General features: G+C 32.6%; 1 protein-coding gene across 2 annotated transcripts in view; it reads right to left on the reverse strand.

The window, feature by feature from the left end:
- Window positions 1-15516, reverse strand: part of ERBB4 (erb-b2 receptor tyrosine kinase 4) — a 1117451-nt gene that overhangs the window by 277834 nt on the left and 824101 nt on the right. For both annotated transcript variants that reach the window (XM_061187123.1, XM_061187117.1), the window contains exons 13-14: window positions 5939-6071; window positions 870-963 (exon numbers count right to left, since the gene is read on the reverse strand). In XM_061187123.1, the coding sequence (XP_061043106.1) occupies window positions 870-963; window positions 5939-6071 (227 nt within the window). The remainder of the gene's footprint in view (window positions 1-869; window positions 964-5938; window positions 6072-15516) is intronic.

Here is a 15516-nt window from a genome sequence, read left to right on the forward strand (position 1 = left end):
ACAAATAAACTGGAAATTTGTCTAAAGAAGGATGAATATGACACTTCAGAATGACAAACTCATACTGACCTCATTATTAAGAAAAAGCCTCATTATTAAGAATGATGGGAACCAAAGGAAGGTCTAGAAAATAATTATCATTTTCTCCACAAGACTAACTTCAAACTATATAAATGTCAACTTATCTATAAAGACTTTCCTGATCCCATGGCCCCTCCTTCAATCATCATAGTTCAATTTTTCTCTCGGCCATGGTATTTATCACACAGCTTTAGATTTTAGTTTATGAGTGCTTGTCTTCCTCCTTTTTTTCAATTTTCCTTCATAATGCCATTATAGTTAAATGATTAAACACAGGTACGAACGTGTTACAGTTTACCTCAAACACAACATGAACTTTCACATCTACATATCTTTACATGTTTCCTCATTCCAGATTCTTCTTCAAAGCATAGCTCAAACATCACTTTTCTTTGGCTTTCCTTGGTGTCCCAATTTCCATCTCAAAGATTTAGTTTCTCCCTCAAATGGATTCATATAACAATTTATACATATTTTATCAATTATTTTGCTTCAATAATTATTTGTGTATCCCTCTTTTCAGCCCTGTGCACTCTTCAAGGACAACTCCATATCTTCTCTTTAAATACATTACCTGGGACATAAATATTTAAGAAACTGAAGTGTTAAATATTTTCTCTCTACTACTAAGCTGTAAGCCTCCTGAGGGGAGAATGTTGAATGTGATTCCCCATAGCATGCTGTAAATACCTATTTAATGGATGGATAAATGATAAAGCAATGACTTGACAGACATTCAAACATGAAACTAAATAAGCCAACACAACCGTAGATGTCTTCAGGCTTACCGGTCCGTGGCATGTGAGGATGCCATCTTCCATCTTCTCACACTGGGGGTCACACTCCATACAGATGGAGCCATTCTCAAACTCCCGAAATTCACTGTGAAAACATCAGCAGCATGAGGCAGTGTAAGCAAACAAGCTGTCAACTTAACAAATGAAGGAACATCTGCTAAAAGTCCTACTGGCAAAGTAAATTCTAGAGTTTGTTTCTCTAAGTGCCAGGAGCATCAGAATCATTTCCCTCTACATTAATGAGTAAGTTCTCCATTAGGAGAAAAGATAAACTGCAGCCAGATGGCTCTCCTGGCCCTCCATTGGGTTCAACGACAGACTCATTCAGGAAACCTCTCTCTTGTGAGAGAGATTCCAGCAGTCTCAAAAAAAAAAAAAAAAAAAAAAAAGGAAAAGAAAAAAAAGGATGACTCTTTTGATGACACAGCAGAACAATTTCTGCTATTTTAAGTAAGTCTGTGCCTGTTTGTCTCTATATAAAATTTTACTCTTGGCTGAAGGCTTATTTTTTAAACTTTGACAGAACAGTTGTATTTTTCTTGTTGCTAAGTTACATGAATGTTCCCCATCCTTGTCCTTCAAATCCCAAGATTCTTCAATTTATTTTTAGTGAAACTTCAAAAAACACTTTGATTTCTTTTCTTCTTTTAAAATATCTTTCTTGGAGAATTAGAGAAAATATCTTTTTTATGGTAGATTTTATTTTCTTAGATTATTGATCTAATATAACAACATATTTTTCAGTTTAAATTCTTTTTGAAGAATTCTATATGATATAAAATAAAAAAGTTTATTGGTAACATTCTAAAACTTTCTAATTAAAATGTGGGATGATGGTCATCACTTTCCCAAACCTTACATTTTGTGGCTATTTGAATATTAAATTTACCAGTATATAAGTTTTCCAATTAATATCTATCCTAAAAGTTTTCATTTCAATAATTGGGTATCAGTCATGTACAATATGTTTAAAACACACTATTTCCACTAATGTGTGAGAGGATGAGGTACTGGGTATAAACAATTTAGAATGTCAGTTATGAGTCATTAACAAAATGACTAAATATTTATAGCTACTTCATTATTTTGTGCCTTTGTATCATGAGCGACCCTTCCAAACTAATAGCATTGCAAATATGGCAATTATGGATTAACTAGGTGATAAATTCAAATTTATTTTTCCCTGGAGTGAAATAATCACTCTTTTTTCATAGTGAACTATCTCATTTGGTTATTATAAAACCTTAACAGATGATTGAAATCCAAAGGGTGGGCTATATTTTCTGTTGGTTAGATTAAGATTACATATATTTCAAGGTAAAATAATGGTTTGGTTTTCAAAATAAATAGCATAAATCTATGGTTTATTTATGTATGAATGTACATATTTAGTTACATGGATTTTGCACTCAAAGTGAAGTGTTGGTTTGCTATGGATTCACTTTTTATGAATTTTCTTGAGTTTAACATCTTAGTTACATAAAAAACTTTTTATTTTGCATGTTTCATCAACGAGTGATATAAAGTATTCAATAGAGGAAATCTCCAGAATATAAAAGTCAAAATGACCTGGTATTGGGGGGGGGGAGGGGAATGGGGTGGTAGCTAAATTGTAAAGAGCATCAAAAGCATTATGTGTAAATGAAATTATGTGATATTTACAGCACACCCTGCAATCATCAGCAAAGCACTGTTTCTGAAAACAGCTTCTTGGGTGACTAAAGAGTTAGGATACTAAATGAAGGTAATAATTTTTATGGTACTAAAACATGGGTCATGCTTTTCTTTCTCTTCTCCAAAACTCCCTTCCCCATACACAGAGTTGAGGAGTAAAATGAATATGTCATAAAAAATCATGGAGGCAACCTAGCTGCCTTCTCTTTTATAGAGTAGACTTCTGTCTGTATGGTTTCTGGCTCTCTTCCTTTCTGCTCTCAGAACAGATCCTCCTTGCAATTTATTTATTGTCACTGTCTCCATCATTGCCTTTTTTCTTCCCTGTCCCCTAGTGATTCTGCTATGACTTCGCCAGAGATCCCCTTTCACTTGAATCTGATCTAAAAATTCACATTCTAGGGAGAATGAGGTTTGCTTACTGAGCTTTGTGTTTTTGCTGCTATATATTTTTCACAGTTTTGTTGTGTGTGTGTTACCTTAGCCAATCCTGTGATCTAGAGCAAATACTTTGGATTTGGTTGGTGTTCCCAGCACCAAGATTAATATTGCTGTCTTACATCTCTTAACTTCTCTAGACCTCATTCCCTAAATATCCTCTGAAAAAAGAAAAAAAGGGTGTTTCGATGAGATGTTGTGAATATTAAACATAAATTGCCTACAAAGATCTTAGACTGGCACTCTTTCTGATGTTTCTCTGTTGTCATTAAAGTTTCAGAAGCATTTAACCATGTTGCCGGATAAGAAAAAAAAATTAAGATTGCATTGCAATTAGTTTTCTTGTTCATTTTGAATACTTGTGCATTGTAGTTAGGAGTTGCCAAAATATAGTGACTTATATGATCTGGATTTGGGTACTAACAGCCAGGATTAACTGATTTCTTTTTTCCCCCTTCAAAAAATCCTCTTTTTAGGATTTATTCTTTAATGATAGTCAAACTATTTTTATATATAAATAAGTTCCCTGATTTTGGTAAATGTCATATTTGTATTTATTTTCAGCAGTGTATAAAGTGACTGTTCTACCTAACTATTTAATGAGCTCAGATTAATAGACACAAAAAGGAAATGATGGTAATTGTTTTAACAGTAGGAATTCGAACAAGACTTTTCTCATTTGATAATCACAATCATTATTATAATATTATAATATGATATTATAATAATAATAATCACATCATTATTATTCCCATTTTCCATGTAAGAAAACAGAGTTTAGGACAATTAGGTTATTTATCGGAGGATGGACATTTCAAGTAGGAAGTGATTAAGTTAGAATTTGAATTCGTGTTTCCTCAAAGACTGTCTTACCTGCCAGGCAAAGTTGGAAGTAATTTGGCAATACCACAAGATTGGAGGTGGGGAAATCTATCATTGGGTAGGCAAGAATTACATCAGATATTTATAAGATACTTTCATTTATTATCTTTTAAACTAAACCTTGTGCATGATTTCCTAGGGCCCCATTACTGCTGCAAAACTACATTAAGAACTTTATGTTTCTTTAATATATTTGATTTAATGATTTGGAAAATGTTATGCTTTCAAAAACAATAGGATAATCAGTGTTGTTTATTCAGGGAACCAGTATTTTTCCTTTGCTTAGCTTTCATTGTTTCACAAAAATGAGACAGAGGGTAGTGTATACATCCACATATATATCAATTTCATATTTCTGACAAGTTTAAAACTGAAATATTAAAGAAAAACAATGGCATCTGTAAAGAAATAGGATGAAAATCAGATATACTGAGTTCTAGGGTTGGTTTGGTGCTTTTACAATGTTATGACTTTGGTCAACACTTAATTTTCCTACTTCTCACTGTTTATAAGATGCTTCTGTTTGATAAAATGATTTCTATAATCTATTCCTTCCTTAGAAATGCACATACATATTCAATAAACTTTTAATGTAACACAATGGAATTAAGGTCTATTTGTTCCATTTTAATGGCATCAATTGCCAGACACACAGAGAATCATATCTGATCTGATGTATTTTATGTACAGGAAATATCTTTCATAATAAGGTGAACAAGCATTAATACAATTCAATTCAATGAGACAAGTAGCATATAATTTGCTATTCATTATCGAATTTATGAGTTGATGTGTTTTACAAAATTTCAAGTTGAAATTTTCCTGATAAAACTATTAAACCCTCTTTTCAGTAATGCCTTTATTGAGATATAATTCGTATACCATGACATTCACCTATTGAAAGTGCACCATTTAATGCATATTTTAGCATATTCACAGAGTTGTGCAACCATCATCACCATTTCAAACTATTAAATTCCTATTTAAAATTGTTTTTATACTTAAACTTCTAATTTTAATTTCAATCTTTTTTCCCCCTAGATTCATGGAGGGAATTGGTTTGGTCATCTTTCAAAGAAGACACATATCAATATTGTTAAGATCCATAGATTTTTATCCTTCTAATGTAAAATGCAAAAATAAAATGTTATCTGGGATCATGAAAACGGTTATTAAAATGGGACAATTCATGAGGCAGAAGAAGAAAGAACTTCAAAACTACCCTTTTACAAAACTGTTGAAAATCCTTTCAGTGAGCAATATAGGAAAATTTGACTCAGGGACAGTACTAAAAAATGCATTATCACACTAATGAAGGACAACTGTGATGCATGAAATGGTATGTTAGGATAAAGTGATTTTATGAGTATATGAAATGCCATGCAACAAGGTATATACTAAGTTTTATTGTTGTCAATTTGATTATTGTAGTACTGTAGATAAAATTTAAAATACTGGATGTAAAATATAGCTTAGGTTATTTTTAGAAAGTGACAGAACACTTTCATAAACCTTTTCAACTAGAAACTAGAAAGGTAATTTCTCTATAGGGCTTAGCAGTTGTCTGAGACATAGAAATGTGTGTTGTTCCTAATACACAATCAAATAGACACACAACCTAAATGGAAAAAAAAATCAAAAGTTATGCAGTCATTCCAGGTGAAAATTAATAGGAAAGCATGAGAAAAAAAAACAAGATGGTTGAGATACTGAGGAGGAAATATTACTTATCACAATGTCCTTCATAAAGAAAATAGAAATATATTTTTCAATTTTGCATAAGCATAAATTGCTATAATTTATTAAGAATTATCTATTTTGGTACACATTTTAAAATATGTACATAATAGTCAATATGCATTTTGACTTATCTTGTTCATTCAAATAAAATGATTTCCCCTTCAAAGAATTCTTTTATATGTTTTCTCCTTTATGCAACAAAAACTCTCCTTAAAAATCTTGACCAGCATAAACATTCTGAAATTTTACCCTTTTATTATCATTTTAATATCTGAACCAATCAGTACCTCAAAGCTCATGAGATAGAGACATTATAGATGCCTTACCCGTCATAGAGGTTACAAGACTCTATGCAGGTCCTTCCCCTGCTGAAGCGACGGCACGACAGGCACTGGTCTGGCCCAGGTCCCCAACACCCATCATTTGAACAGAGATGGTTGCACACCATTCCTTCAGCAGCTGAAAAACACACCAAAATCAAGGGGAAATAAAACAGAAGCCTGTCTCCAAACTTACCATTTTAATATGAATCTTCCTAAGTAAAGCTATTTCTGAAGGAGTGAGAGAGATCTGTGGCAGATAACTTTGCTTGCCTACTTAGTCACCAAAAACATCAAAAGGGGAAAAGAAAGAAAAAAGAAGAATATATGAAATGTAAGAAGGGGGAAAAGAAATGGAAATAAAATACAAGTTTCCTACAGACCTCTGGTACACTGCGACTAAGATTACCTTGATATTTGAGTCAAATTGGCACAAGTAAGAAAAAAGTTTTGAAATAATTTTAAACAAGGTGTGGTGGTTATTTATGAGGAGGTATAGAGATTACAGTAGTAACAAAGGTCTTTAGTCTTATCTCTATATTTTTTGCTGATGGGAGAAGTGCCAAAGAATTTGAGGCCATGTTTTAAAACTGCCACTTAAGGTTTACCATTTCTGTTCCCTTTTATATCAAATAATACTTATTCAGTGTATTATTATTTATACTGAAAAACATAATTTTAGTGGAGGGATAGCTATTGAATAAGAAGGGCCTATAAAGACTTCAAATGTTATTCTGGGTGTCTGAAAAGTGATTTGAGACATCTGAAACCCAATTATATGTGGTTTTCATAAAATATTAATAAGTTCCCAGAAGATAAAAACATCAAAATCCTGTTTATCTTCCCATTAGTTACCAACTGTATTTATTAAGGGATGCAAATTGTTACGATAAGAGCATTTGTGAGATGGGATGGAATAGCATTAACTATGCGATTGTAATTTAAAGAGGGATCATATCTGTGAAAGTTACCTTCTCTAACAAATGCTTGAGAAAGTGAATTACCAGCATCCGTGATGCTGATTAGTTTTAAAACAGGGAAACAAAATCTCCCAATTCATGTATTATTTCTCCTATATTCTGGAGTCTTAAGGAGGACCCTATGTTAAACTGTATAAAATTCTTTCTCAAGGCAGACTTAGACCTATCAAGGTATCTTTTCAATTTATGACTACTTAATTGAATAATGTCTTCCAATATAGTTTAAGAGAGAAACCTTGTGTGTATGTGTGCATGTGTGTGTGTGTGTGTATGCTTAATAGTTTTATTGAAGTATACATGACATGTACTGCTCATACATAAAGTATACAGTTTGATGTTTTGACAGATGCCTGAAATCATCAGCTATATGTATTCAATCCAGGCAATGAATGTATTCATTACCTCCAAATGATTCCTCATGACCTATGTAATCACTTCCCCCGGCCCATTCCTCTCAGACAGCCATTGGCCGGCTTTCTGTTACTCAATACCCATTAGTTTACATTCCCTAGAATTTTATGTAAGTAGAAATATACAGTATGTACTCTCTTTTTATGTAGTTTCTTTAACTCTGCATAATTATTTTGAGATTTATACATGTTGCTGTGTGTATCAATATTCATGCATTTTTATTACTGAGAATATTCCATTGCATGGATATGCCACATTTTTTAAACCAATCACCTATTGCTAGACATTCAGACTGTTTCCCATTTGGGGCTATTAAAAATTAAGTTACAGTGAACATCCATTTACAAGTCTTTGTATGGACATACACTCTCATTTCCTTTGGACAGAAATGGCTGGATAATATGGTAAGTATAGGGTTAACTTTTTAAGAAACTGTCAAATTGTTTTTCAAAGTAGTTGTACCATTTTACATTCCCAACAGCAATGAACTCAACTCAGGAGCTGAAGTTTCCTCATATCTTTATCAATACTTGGTATGGTCAGCCTGTTTAATTTTAACCTTCCTAATATTATGTAGTGGTATCTCATTGTGGATTTGATTTGCATTTAAATGATTAAAGATGTTGAACATTTTTTAATGTGCTTATTTGCTATCCATACATCTTGTTTGGTGAAGTGCCACCAAATCTTCTGCCCATTTTATATTGGATTGATTGTTTTCTTACTGTTAAGCATTGAGAGTTCTTTACAGATTCTGTAAGTACTGTTTCCTTGTCTTAGCCTTGCCTTTTTGTTCCTTTAACACTGTCTTTTTAAAAGTAGAAATTTTTAATTTTGGTGAAGTTCAATTTATCAATTTTATCTTTTATAAATTGTGCTTTGGGCATCATATCTAAGAAATTTTTGCCTAACCCCAAGGTAACAAAAGTTTTGTCTGCTGTTATCTTTTAGAAGCATTATGAGTTTTAGTTCATATGGTCTATGGTCTATTTTAAGTTAGCTTGTATATTATACTGTATTAGTCAGGGTTCTCCAGAAAAACAGAATAAATAGGATATTTTTATCTATATCTATATCTACATATTTTATATAATTTGTTATAAAGAATTGGCTCACAATTATAGAGGCTGGGAATTCCCTTGTCTGCCATCTACAAACTGAAGACCCAGGAAAGTCCATGGTACACTTTAATCTGAGTCCAAAGGCCTAAGGACCAAGAGCACAGATGGTTTAAGTCCCAGTCCAAGGGGACCCACTTCCCTACTACCTTCACCTCCGCCTTCCCCACCCACCCTCTCTTTCTGCAACCACAAATCTGTTCTCCATTTTTATAATCTGGTGTCATTTTGTAAATGTTATATAACTGAGATAATACAGTCTATAATAACGTTTTTGAGACTGGCATTTTTCCATTCAGAATACATCTCTGGAGACTGACTTAGGTTGTTGCGTGTATTTTTAGTTTCTTTCTTTTCATTACTAGTAGTATTTTATGGTATGGGTAACCACAGTTTAACTATTCACCATGGAAGGATGATTGAGTTGTTTCCAGTTTGGGGCTATTACAAATAAAGCTGCTATAAACATTTGTGTACAGGTCTTTGTGTGATGTAAATTTTCCTTTGTCTGGAGTAAATGCCGAGGAGTATAATTGCTGGGTCATATGATAAGAGCATTTTAGTTAGTTGTTTTTGTTTTAAGAAAGTGCCAAATTATTTTCTAGAATGGTACAACTACACACTCCCTATTATTCCATCCATATTTACTTTTAAAATTCAAAGTGGAATTACTTGTTGTTTCTTGTTCATAGACAAACGTTTTCATATAAGATTTCTCAAAAATGCCCCCAAATAGCCTCCAAGAACCCCACAAAACTTTATTGAAAGTTATAGCTCCTTTTATTCTGTTTTAGCTTATTTACTTTATAGTTATCATTCTAAATAACAGATAAATGTAATTTTAAAAGATAATCTGAGGGAATAGTGACTATACAGAGCATTTTCCTGTATAAAGGATTGTTGTTCTCATATTATTAATTATTCTAGGTAACTCATAAAGTTTGTGGACTTTGCTTAATTATGATTCTCTCCATGTCTTAAATAATCATTAAATTGAAATACCATGTATCGTAACTATTTTTCTCTTCTTTTGCGGAAACTCTTCAAAAGTTGAATGATTTGATGTTCTACTTGGGAAAGGCTGACAGTTTATCTGTTATACTGATTTTGAACTAACAGCAAGAGTTCTTTCCTCTGATTCATTCATAATGCAGAGAAAGAGGGCTCTCTCACTGTACAAAATAAATGTCAGTAGAAATGAAATCTTAACATAGGTCTCATATCACTGATTCCTAGATGTATAAATGACTTCCCATTAATTTATAAAGATGTAAGGAGTAAGAAAGAGAGTTCAATCAAGCTGATTGAATATAAATGTGTAAAATCAAATTTTACACAATAGATGAAGAATTAAAAGGAGTAAAAGGTCAATGATATTAAAATATTAAGTTATAATACTCATTTTTATAAGCATTCAGCTATTTTAAGGTTATTTATAGAGCACTTCATATTCATATGTACATTTAGTACATTTATATACAATTTTTATATATACTTGCTTATGTGATAAATGATTATCAGAAGAAACCTTGAAGAGGGAAAAAAATCAAAAGTTATATTATTAAAAGCAACTTGTAAAGGCAAGAGGAGTATATTCAAAATCATACTGCACAGTATCATGAATCTCTGACTGTTTGTATTCATCACTTTCCTGTCCTTGTAGAAAATATAATCAATTCCTCAAATTCTTTGTATATCAACTTCTGTCTAAGACCCTCACATTTGTTTTCAGTTTCTTCCTTTAGGATGTTGACAAGCCATCAGTACACCCTTGTACTGCCCATTTCATGATAGTCCATCAACTTCTTGATCTATTTATTTCACCAACACACATTAATTTTTTCAGGTGTGAAAGCCTCTCACTCTTGTCCCTTCTCCCTTGATTTTCTGTTATGTGATTTGACATTAGTTGAAAAAGAGAGTATTGGCTTCACGCAAACTCCTACCTTCTTTTCTGCTGCCTACTACCTTCCTTAGTCTGTATTCAGATGCTCAATTTCAGAGCAGTTTTGGATCAGGGAAACAGTATCTATTGTAGGAAAGCAATAATACAAACAGGAAACCATAATAATTACTTTCTTCTCATTCTTTCCAAATGACTAGATGATGGTATTCAAGGCTGGTTGATCATTTTCTGCAGAGTGAAAACATGGGAAGTGTCTCCACAAAAGGCCAAGGAAAATACTTCTTTGAAGTTCTTAAGAGAAAAGAAGTTTTCAATCAGCACCAAGAATTCAACCGCTCTCTGACCTCCCAGAGTGATAGTCCCATAGGAAGGAGTAGAAGGGCCTATTCAATGGCTTACAGTTTGAAACACCATTATAAACTCTCTAAAGAAACTTTAGCAATGTAGTTGTTAGGCAACCTTTAACTTCTCTTTTTTTCTGGAAGCTGTAAAATTGTTTTTTCTTGATCTCATCTGAATTATACCTGTCTATTAAAAATTTGGAGAGATAATAATGTGCTTAGTATTTCGACCTTTACAGAGAATATTGAACTTGCTTTCATTAAAATAGAGGCAAGCTTAAATAATGGATCTTGCTACTGTGCTGTATGTGTGAAAGTAAATGGATTAGCTCAAAATATTGAAATGAAGTACCTGTCTACAAGCACAAAGGCAGAAAAAATATCTTCTCTTTCATTGTACAAGACTACCTACGTATGCTGTTTGCATTACTTACCATATGTAGTGGCATGGGTTTGACTTTGAATGTATTTGGACAGAAACCATTAATCTTCTTTTATAAAGGCTGAACAATATGATTTAGTTGTAATAGTTCAGTTTTTCTGATCAGGTCAACGTAGGTACAGATCCTTACGCTATGACTAGCCATGCAGCCTTGGGCAATTATTTACATATTACTTATCTGTAAAGTAAATAATAATATCTACCTTTCTGGGTTATGATGAAGATTAGACATCATATTAGTAGTATACAATGCAGGGTTACTTATCTAACTAAGCCCTCAATAAACATACTTAAGAGAAATGTGGAAACATACAAGTATATCTATGTGTTTACTTTTAGAAGTATTTGTTGAGAAACTACTTAGTTTATACTGGACAATGCTAAGAAATGGGGATATGATGGAAACATGAAATAAAATACATATTGTCTCTATGTAGGGATTACAGTCCAGTTAGGAAGACAGCATTAGATAATCATTTATATTGTATAATATATATATTTTTTGAGAGAAAATATAACAGTTGTCCTAACCTAATGGGTAGGTAGCATTAGGTCAGTCCACAAAAAGAGGGACAACAATGTGAGATGAGAAGGATAAATAGGAATTATTAAGCAAAGAGGGCTAGGGGAAATTGGGGATTACAAGTCTAATCAAGAGAGTCTGAGCAGTGAATAAGATCAGTGCTTTCACAGAACCGACTGCACATGAGCATTGAGTGGGAAAGTAATATCTGATGAACTAGTGAGGTGAAAAATGGCCAGATTATGTAGGACCTAGTGACCATTTAAAGGGCTTTCTGCTTTGTCCAAAGAGCTGTGGGAAACTGATGAAGGATTTTAAGCAGGAGAGTTAGGATCTTATTCTTAAAATATCACTCCAATTGCTTTGTAGGGACTGACTTAAAAACATGTTTGAACAGTTGGTGGCAGAGAGAAAATAGTGAACTGTTCAGAGATAGGCATATGACCCAAGTAGGGTCAACCGGGGCTCTTTCCACAATACAGATGCTGGGAGAGAGAAAGTAGAGCTATTTTACCTGTACTCATAAACTTTGTGAATTCTCCAAGCCAAGGCCAAACATTTTTAATGAAGAAAGAGAGCTGGCCTAAGAAGAAAGCAGAATCGGGCAATGTCGAAGGACTGAGTCCTGGTGATGTTGTTTAACCCCTAGATCCGTCTGTGCCTGAAAGAATATCCCTTGCAATTCTCAGTTCTGTGAGCTGGTATGCTCTCTTGTTTGCTTTTATTTTCTATTTCTTTTTTGCCTTTTAATTATGCTTATTATTTTCTTTCTTATATGAAAAGACTTAAAGCTTGTACAGTTATGGCCAAGTTTTATTTCTTCCAAGTTTATTGAGACAAACTTACTTCTAACATTGTTTAAATTTAAGGTATACAATGTGATTTGAAACACATATATATTATAAAGTGTTTACCACAATAAGTTCAGTTAATACATCCTTCACCTCATGTAATTACCACTTTGTTATTGTGGTGGTGGTGAAAACATTAAACCTCTACTCTCATAGCAACGTTCAAGTATAAGATAGAGTTTTGTTAACTATAGTTGCTATGCTGTACCTTAGATCCCCAGAACTTATTCATCCTATAACTTAAAGTTTGTACACTCTGATCTGCATCACCCCATTTCCCCCACTCCTCAGACCCTGAAAACCACCATTCTACTCTCTGTTTCTATGAGTTTGATGTGTTTAGATTCTGCATGAAAGTGATATCATACAGTATGTGTCATTCTCTGTCTAACTTAACTCACTTAGCATAATGTCTTGAAGGTCCACCTATGTTGCCACATAAGGCAGGATTTTCTTCTTTTTTATGGCTGAATAATATTCTAGTGTGTGTGTTTGTGTGCGCATGCACATGTGTATATATGACACATATTCTTTATCCATTCATCTGTTGACAGACACATTGTTTCCACATATTTGCTATTGTGAATAATGCTGCAGTGAACATCAGGATTCAGAGAAGTGGGATTGCTAGATCATATGCTAATTCTATTTTTAATTTTTTGAGGAACCTCCATACTGTTTTCCATCATGGCTGCTTCAATTTACATTCCCACCAACAGTGCACCAGAGGTCCCTTTTCTCTATACCCTCACCAGTGTTTGCTACCTCTTCTCTTTTTGATAATAGCCATTCTAACAGATGTGAGGTGACATCTCATTGTGGTTTCATTTTGTATTTCCATGATGATTAGTGATGTTGAGCACCTTTTCATGTACTTGTTGGCACTTGTATGTCTTCTTTTGAGAAATGTCTATTTGCATCCTCTGCCCATTTTTTAACCAGATTGTTTGTTTGTTTGTTTTGTTACTGAGTTGTATGAGTTCCTTATATAACTTGGGTATTAATGCCTTATCAGATATATGATTTGCAAATATTTTCTCCCATTCTGTGGGTTGGCTTTTCATTTTGTTGATTGTTTTTGTTGTTGTTTTTGCTATGTAGAAAATTTTTACTTAATGTAGTCCCACTTATTTTTACTTTTGTTGCTTATGCTTTTGGTGTCGTATCCATAAAGTCATTACCAAGACCAATGTCAAGGAACTTACCTTCAATGTTTCTTCTAGGAATATTGTGGTTTTGGTCTTATGTTTAAGTCCTTAATCCTTTTTTTTTTTTTTAACATCTTTATTGGCGTATAATTGCTTTAAAATGGTGTGTTACTTTCTGCTTTATAACAGAATCAACTATACAGATACATATATCCCCATATCTCCTCCCTCTTACATCTCTCTCTCACCCTCCCTATCCCTTTGCATTCATTTTGTGAATGGCATAGGACAGGTGTCCAATTTCTTTCTTTTGCATGTGAATATCTGTGTTTTCCCAACATCATTTTGAAGAACTATCCTTTCCCCATTGAATATTCTTGTCTCCCTTATCAAATATTAGTTGAACTTAGGTGTGGATTTATTTCTGGGTTCTTCATTCTGTTCCATTGGCCTATGTGCCTGTTTTTATGCCAGTACCATACTGTTTTAATTACTATGGCTTCCAAACATTGGGGATATTATTCAACTTTCTGGACATCTGTACATTCATCTGCAAAATGGTGATAATTATACTTTAGAGGGTAGTGGTGATGATTAAATTAAACTATACAGGTTGAGTCTGGCACTTTTTCTCTACTTAGCTAAATATTGCAGACACCTAAAATCAGTGAGAAGAAATGGATTATTCAGTAAATTATGTCAATATCCTAGCCAAATTAATATTTTTAAAAATTATGCTGTACCAAAACTTCTAAATGGATTAAAAATTTCAATATAGTTTTAAAGTACTAGAAGAAAAAAGATAGACTATGCCAAGATGATAAACATAAAAAAGAGAATGATGTATCCATTTAACTAGATAAAAACATAAAATGTTTGTCTATCAAAAGACAAAATTTTTAAAAATTACTTATAGAAGGAAAATTATACACAACATATTTAAGACACAAAAATTTAATGGATTTAATTCATGATGAGCTATTTCAAATCCAGAATTAAAAATGGATAAAGCTTATAACTATGTAATATACAAAAAATAAATAGAAAGGATCAGTCAACACATAAAAAGAGGCTCAATATCAACCAAAAAATATAAATTTAAAATACCTCTTTTTCATATTTCTGATCACCAAAATTTAAAACTATGGATAATATCAAGTGTTGTAAAGAGTAGTGGAAAATATTCCTTATCAAACATTGTTTAGGACAAGTGTAAACTAATCTAGTAGTTTTGAAAGATGATGTAGCAATATATACCAACATTTATTATATATGACCTCATTTCACAGAAATTCCACTTTTAAGTGTTTAGCTCAAGGAAATGATTGCATAGTACAAAATGTTTTATGAACTAAGATTCACATTATGGCAGTACTGATATGAAAAATAGAAAATAAATGAAATTACCATTAATATGGCACTTATTCAATAAATATTTTTATACACAGCTTAAATGAAATTGTATCAAGCATCTTTTCTGACTATAATGCTACGAGATTGAAAATCAATTACAGGAAAAAAGAACAGTGAAAAAACACAAATACATTGAGTCTAAATAGTGCACTACTAAATAACCAACAGATAACTGAAGAAATCAAAGAAGAAATAAAAAAAATACATAGAAACAAATGACAATGAAAACACAACGACCCAATATGTATGGGACGCAGCAACAGCAGTTCTAAGAGGGAAATTTATAGCAATTCAATGTCACCTCAAGAAACGAGAAAAATCTCAAATAAACAATTTAACTCTGCACTTAAAACCACTAGAGAAAGAAGAACCAGAAAACCCAAAGTCAGTCAAAGCAAAGAAATCATAAAGATCAGAGCAGAAATAAATGAAATAGAAATGAGGAAAACAA

Source organism: Eubalaena glacialis, chromosome 1, assembly GCF_028564815.1.
Source record: "Eubalaena glacialis isolate mEubGla1 chromosome 1, mEubGla1.1.hap2.+ XY, whole genome shotgun sequence".
Classification (NCBI taxonomy): Eukaryota; Metazoa; Chordata; class Mammalia; order Artiodactyla; family Balaenidae; genus Eubalaena; species Eubalaena glacialis.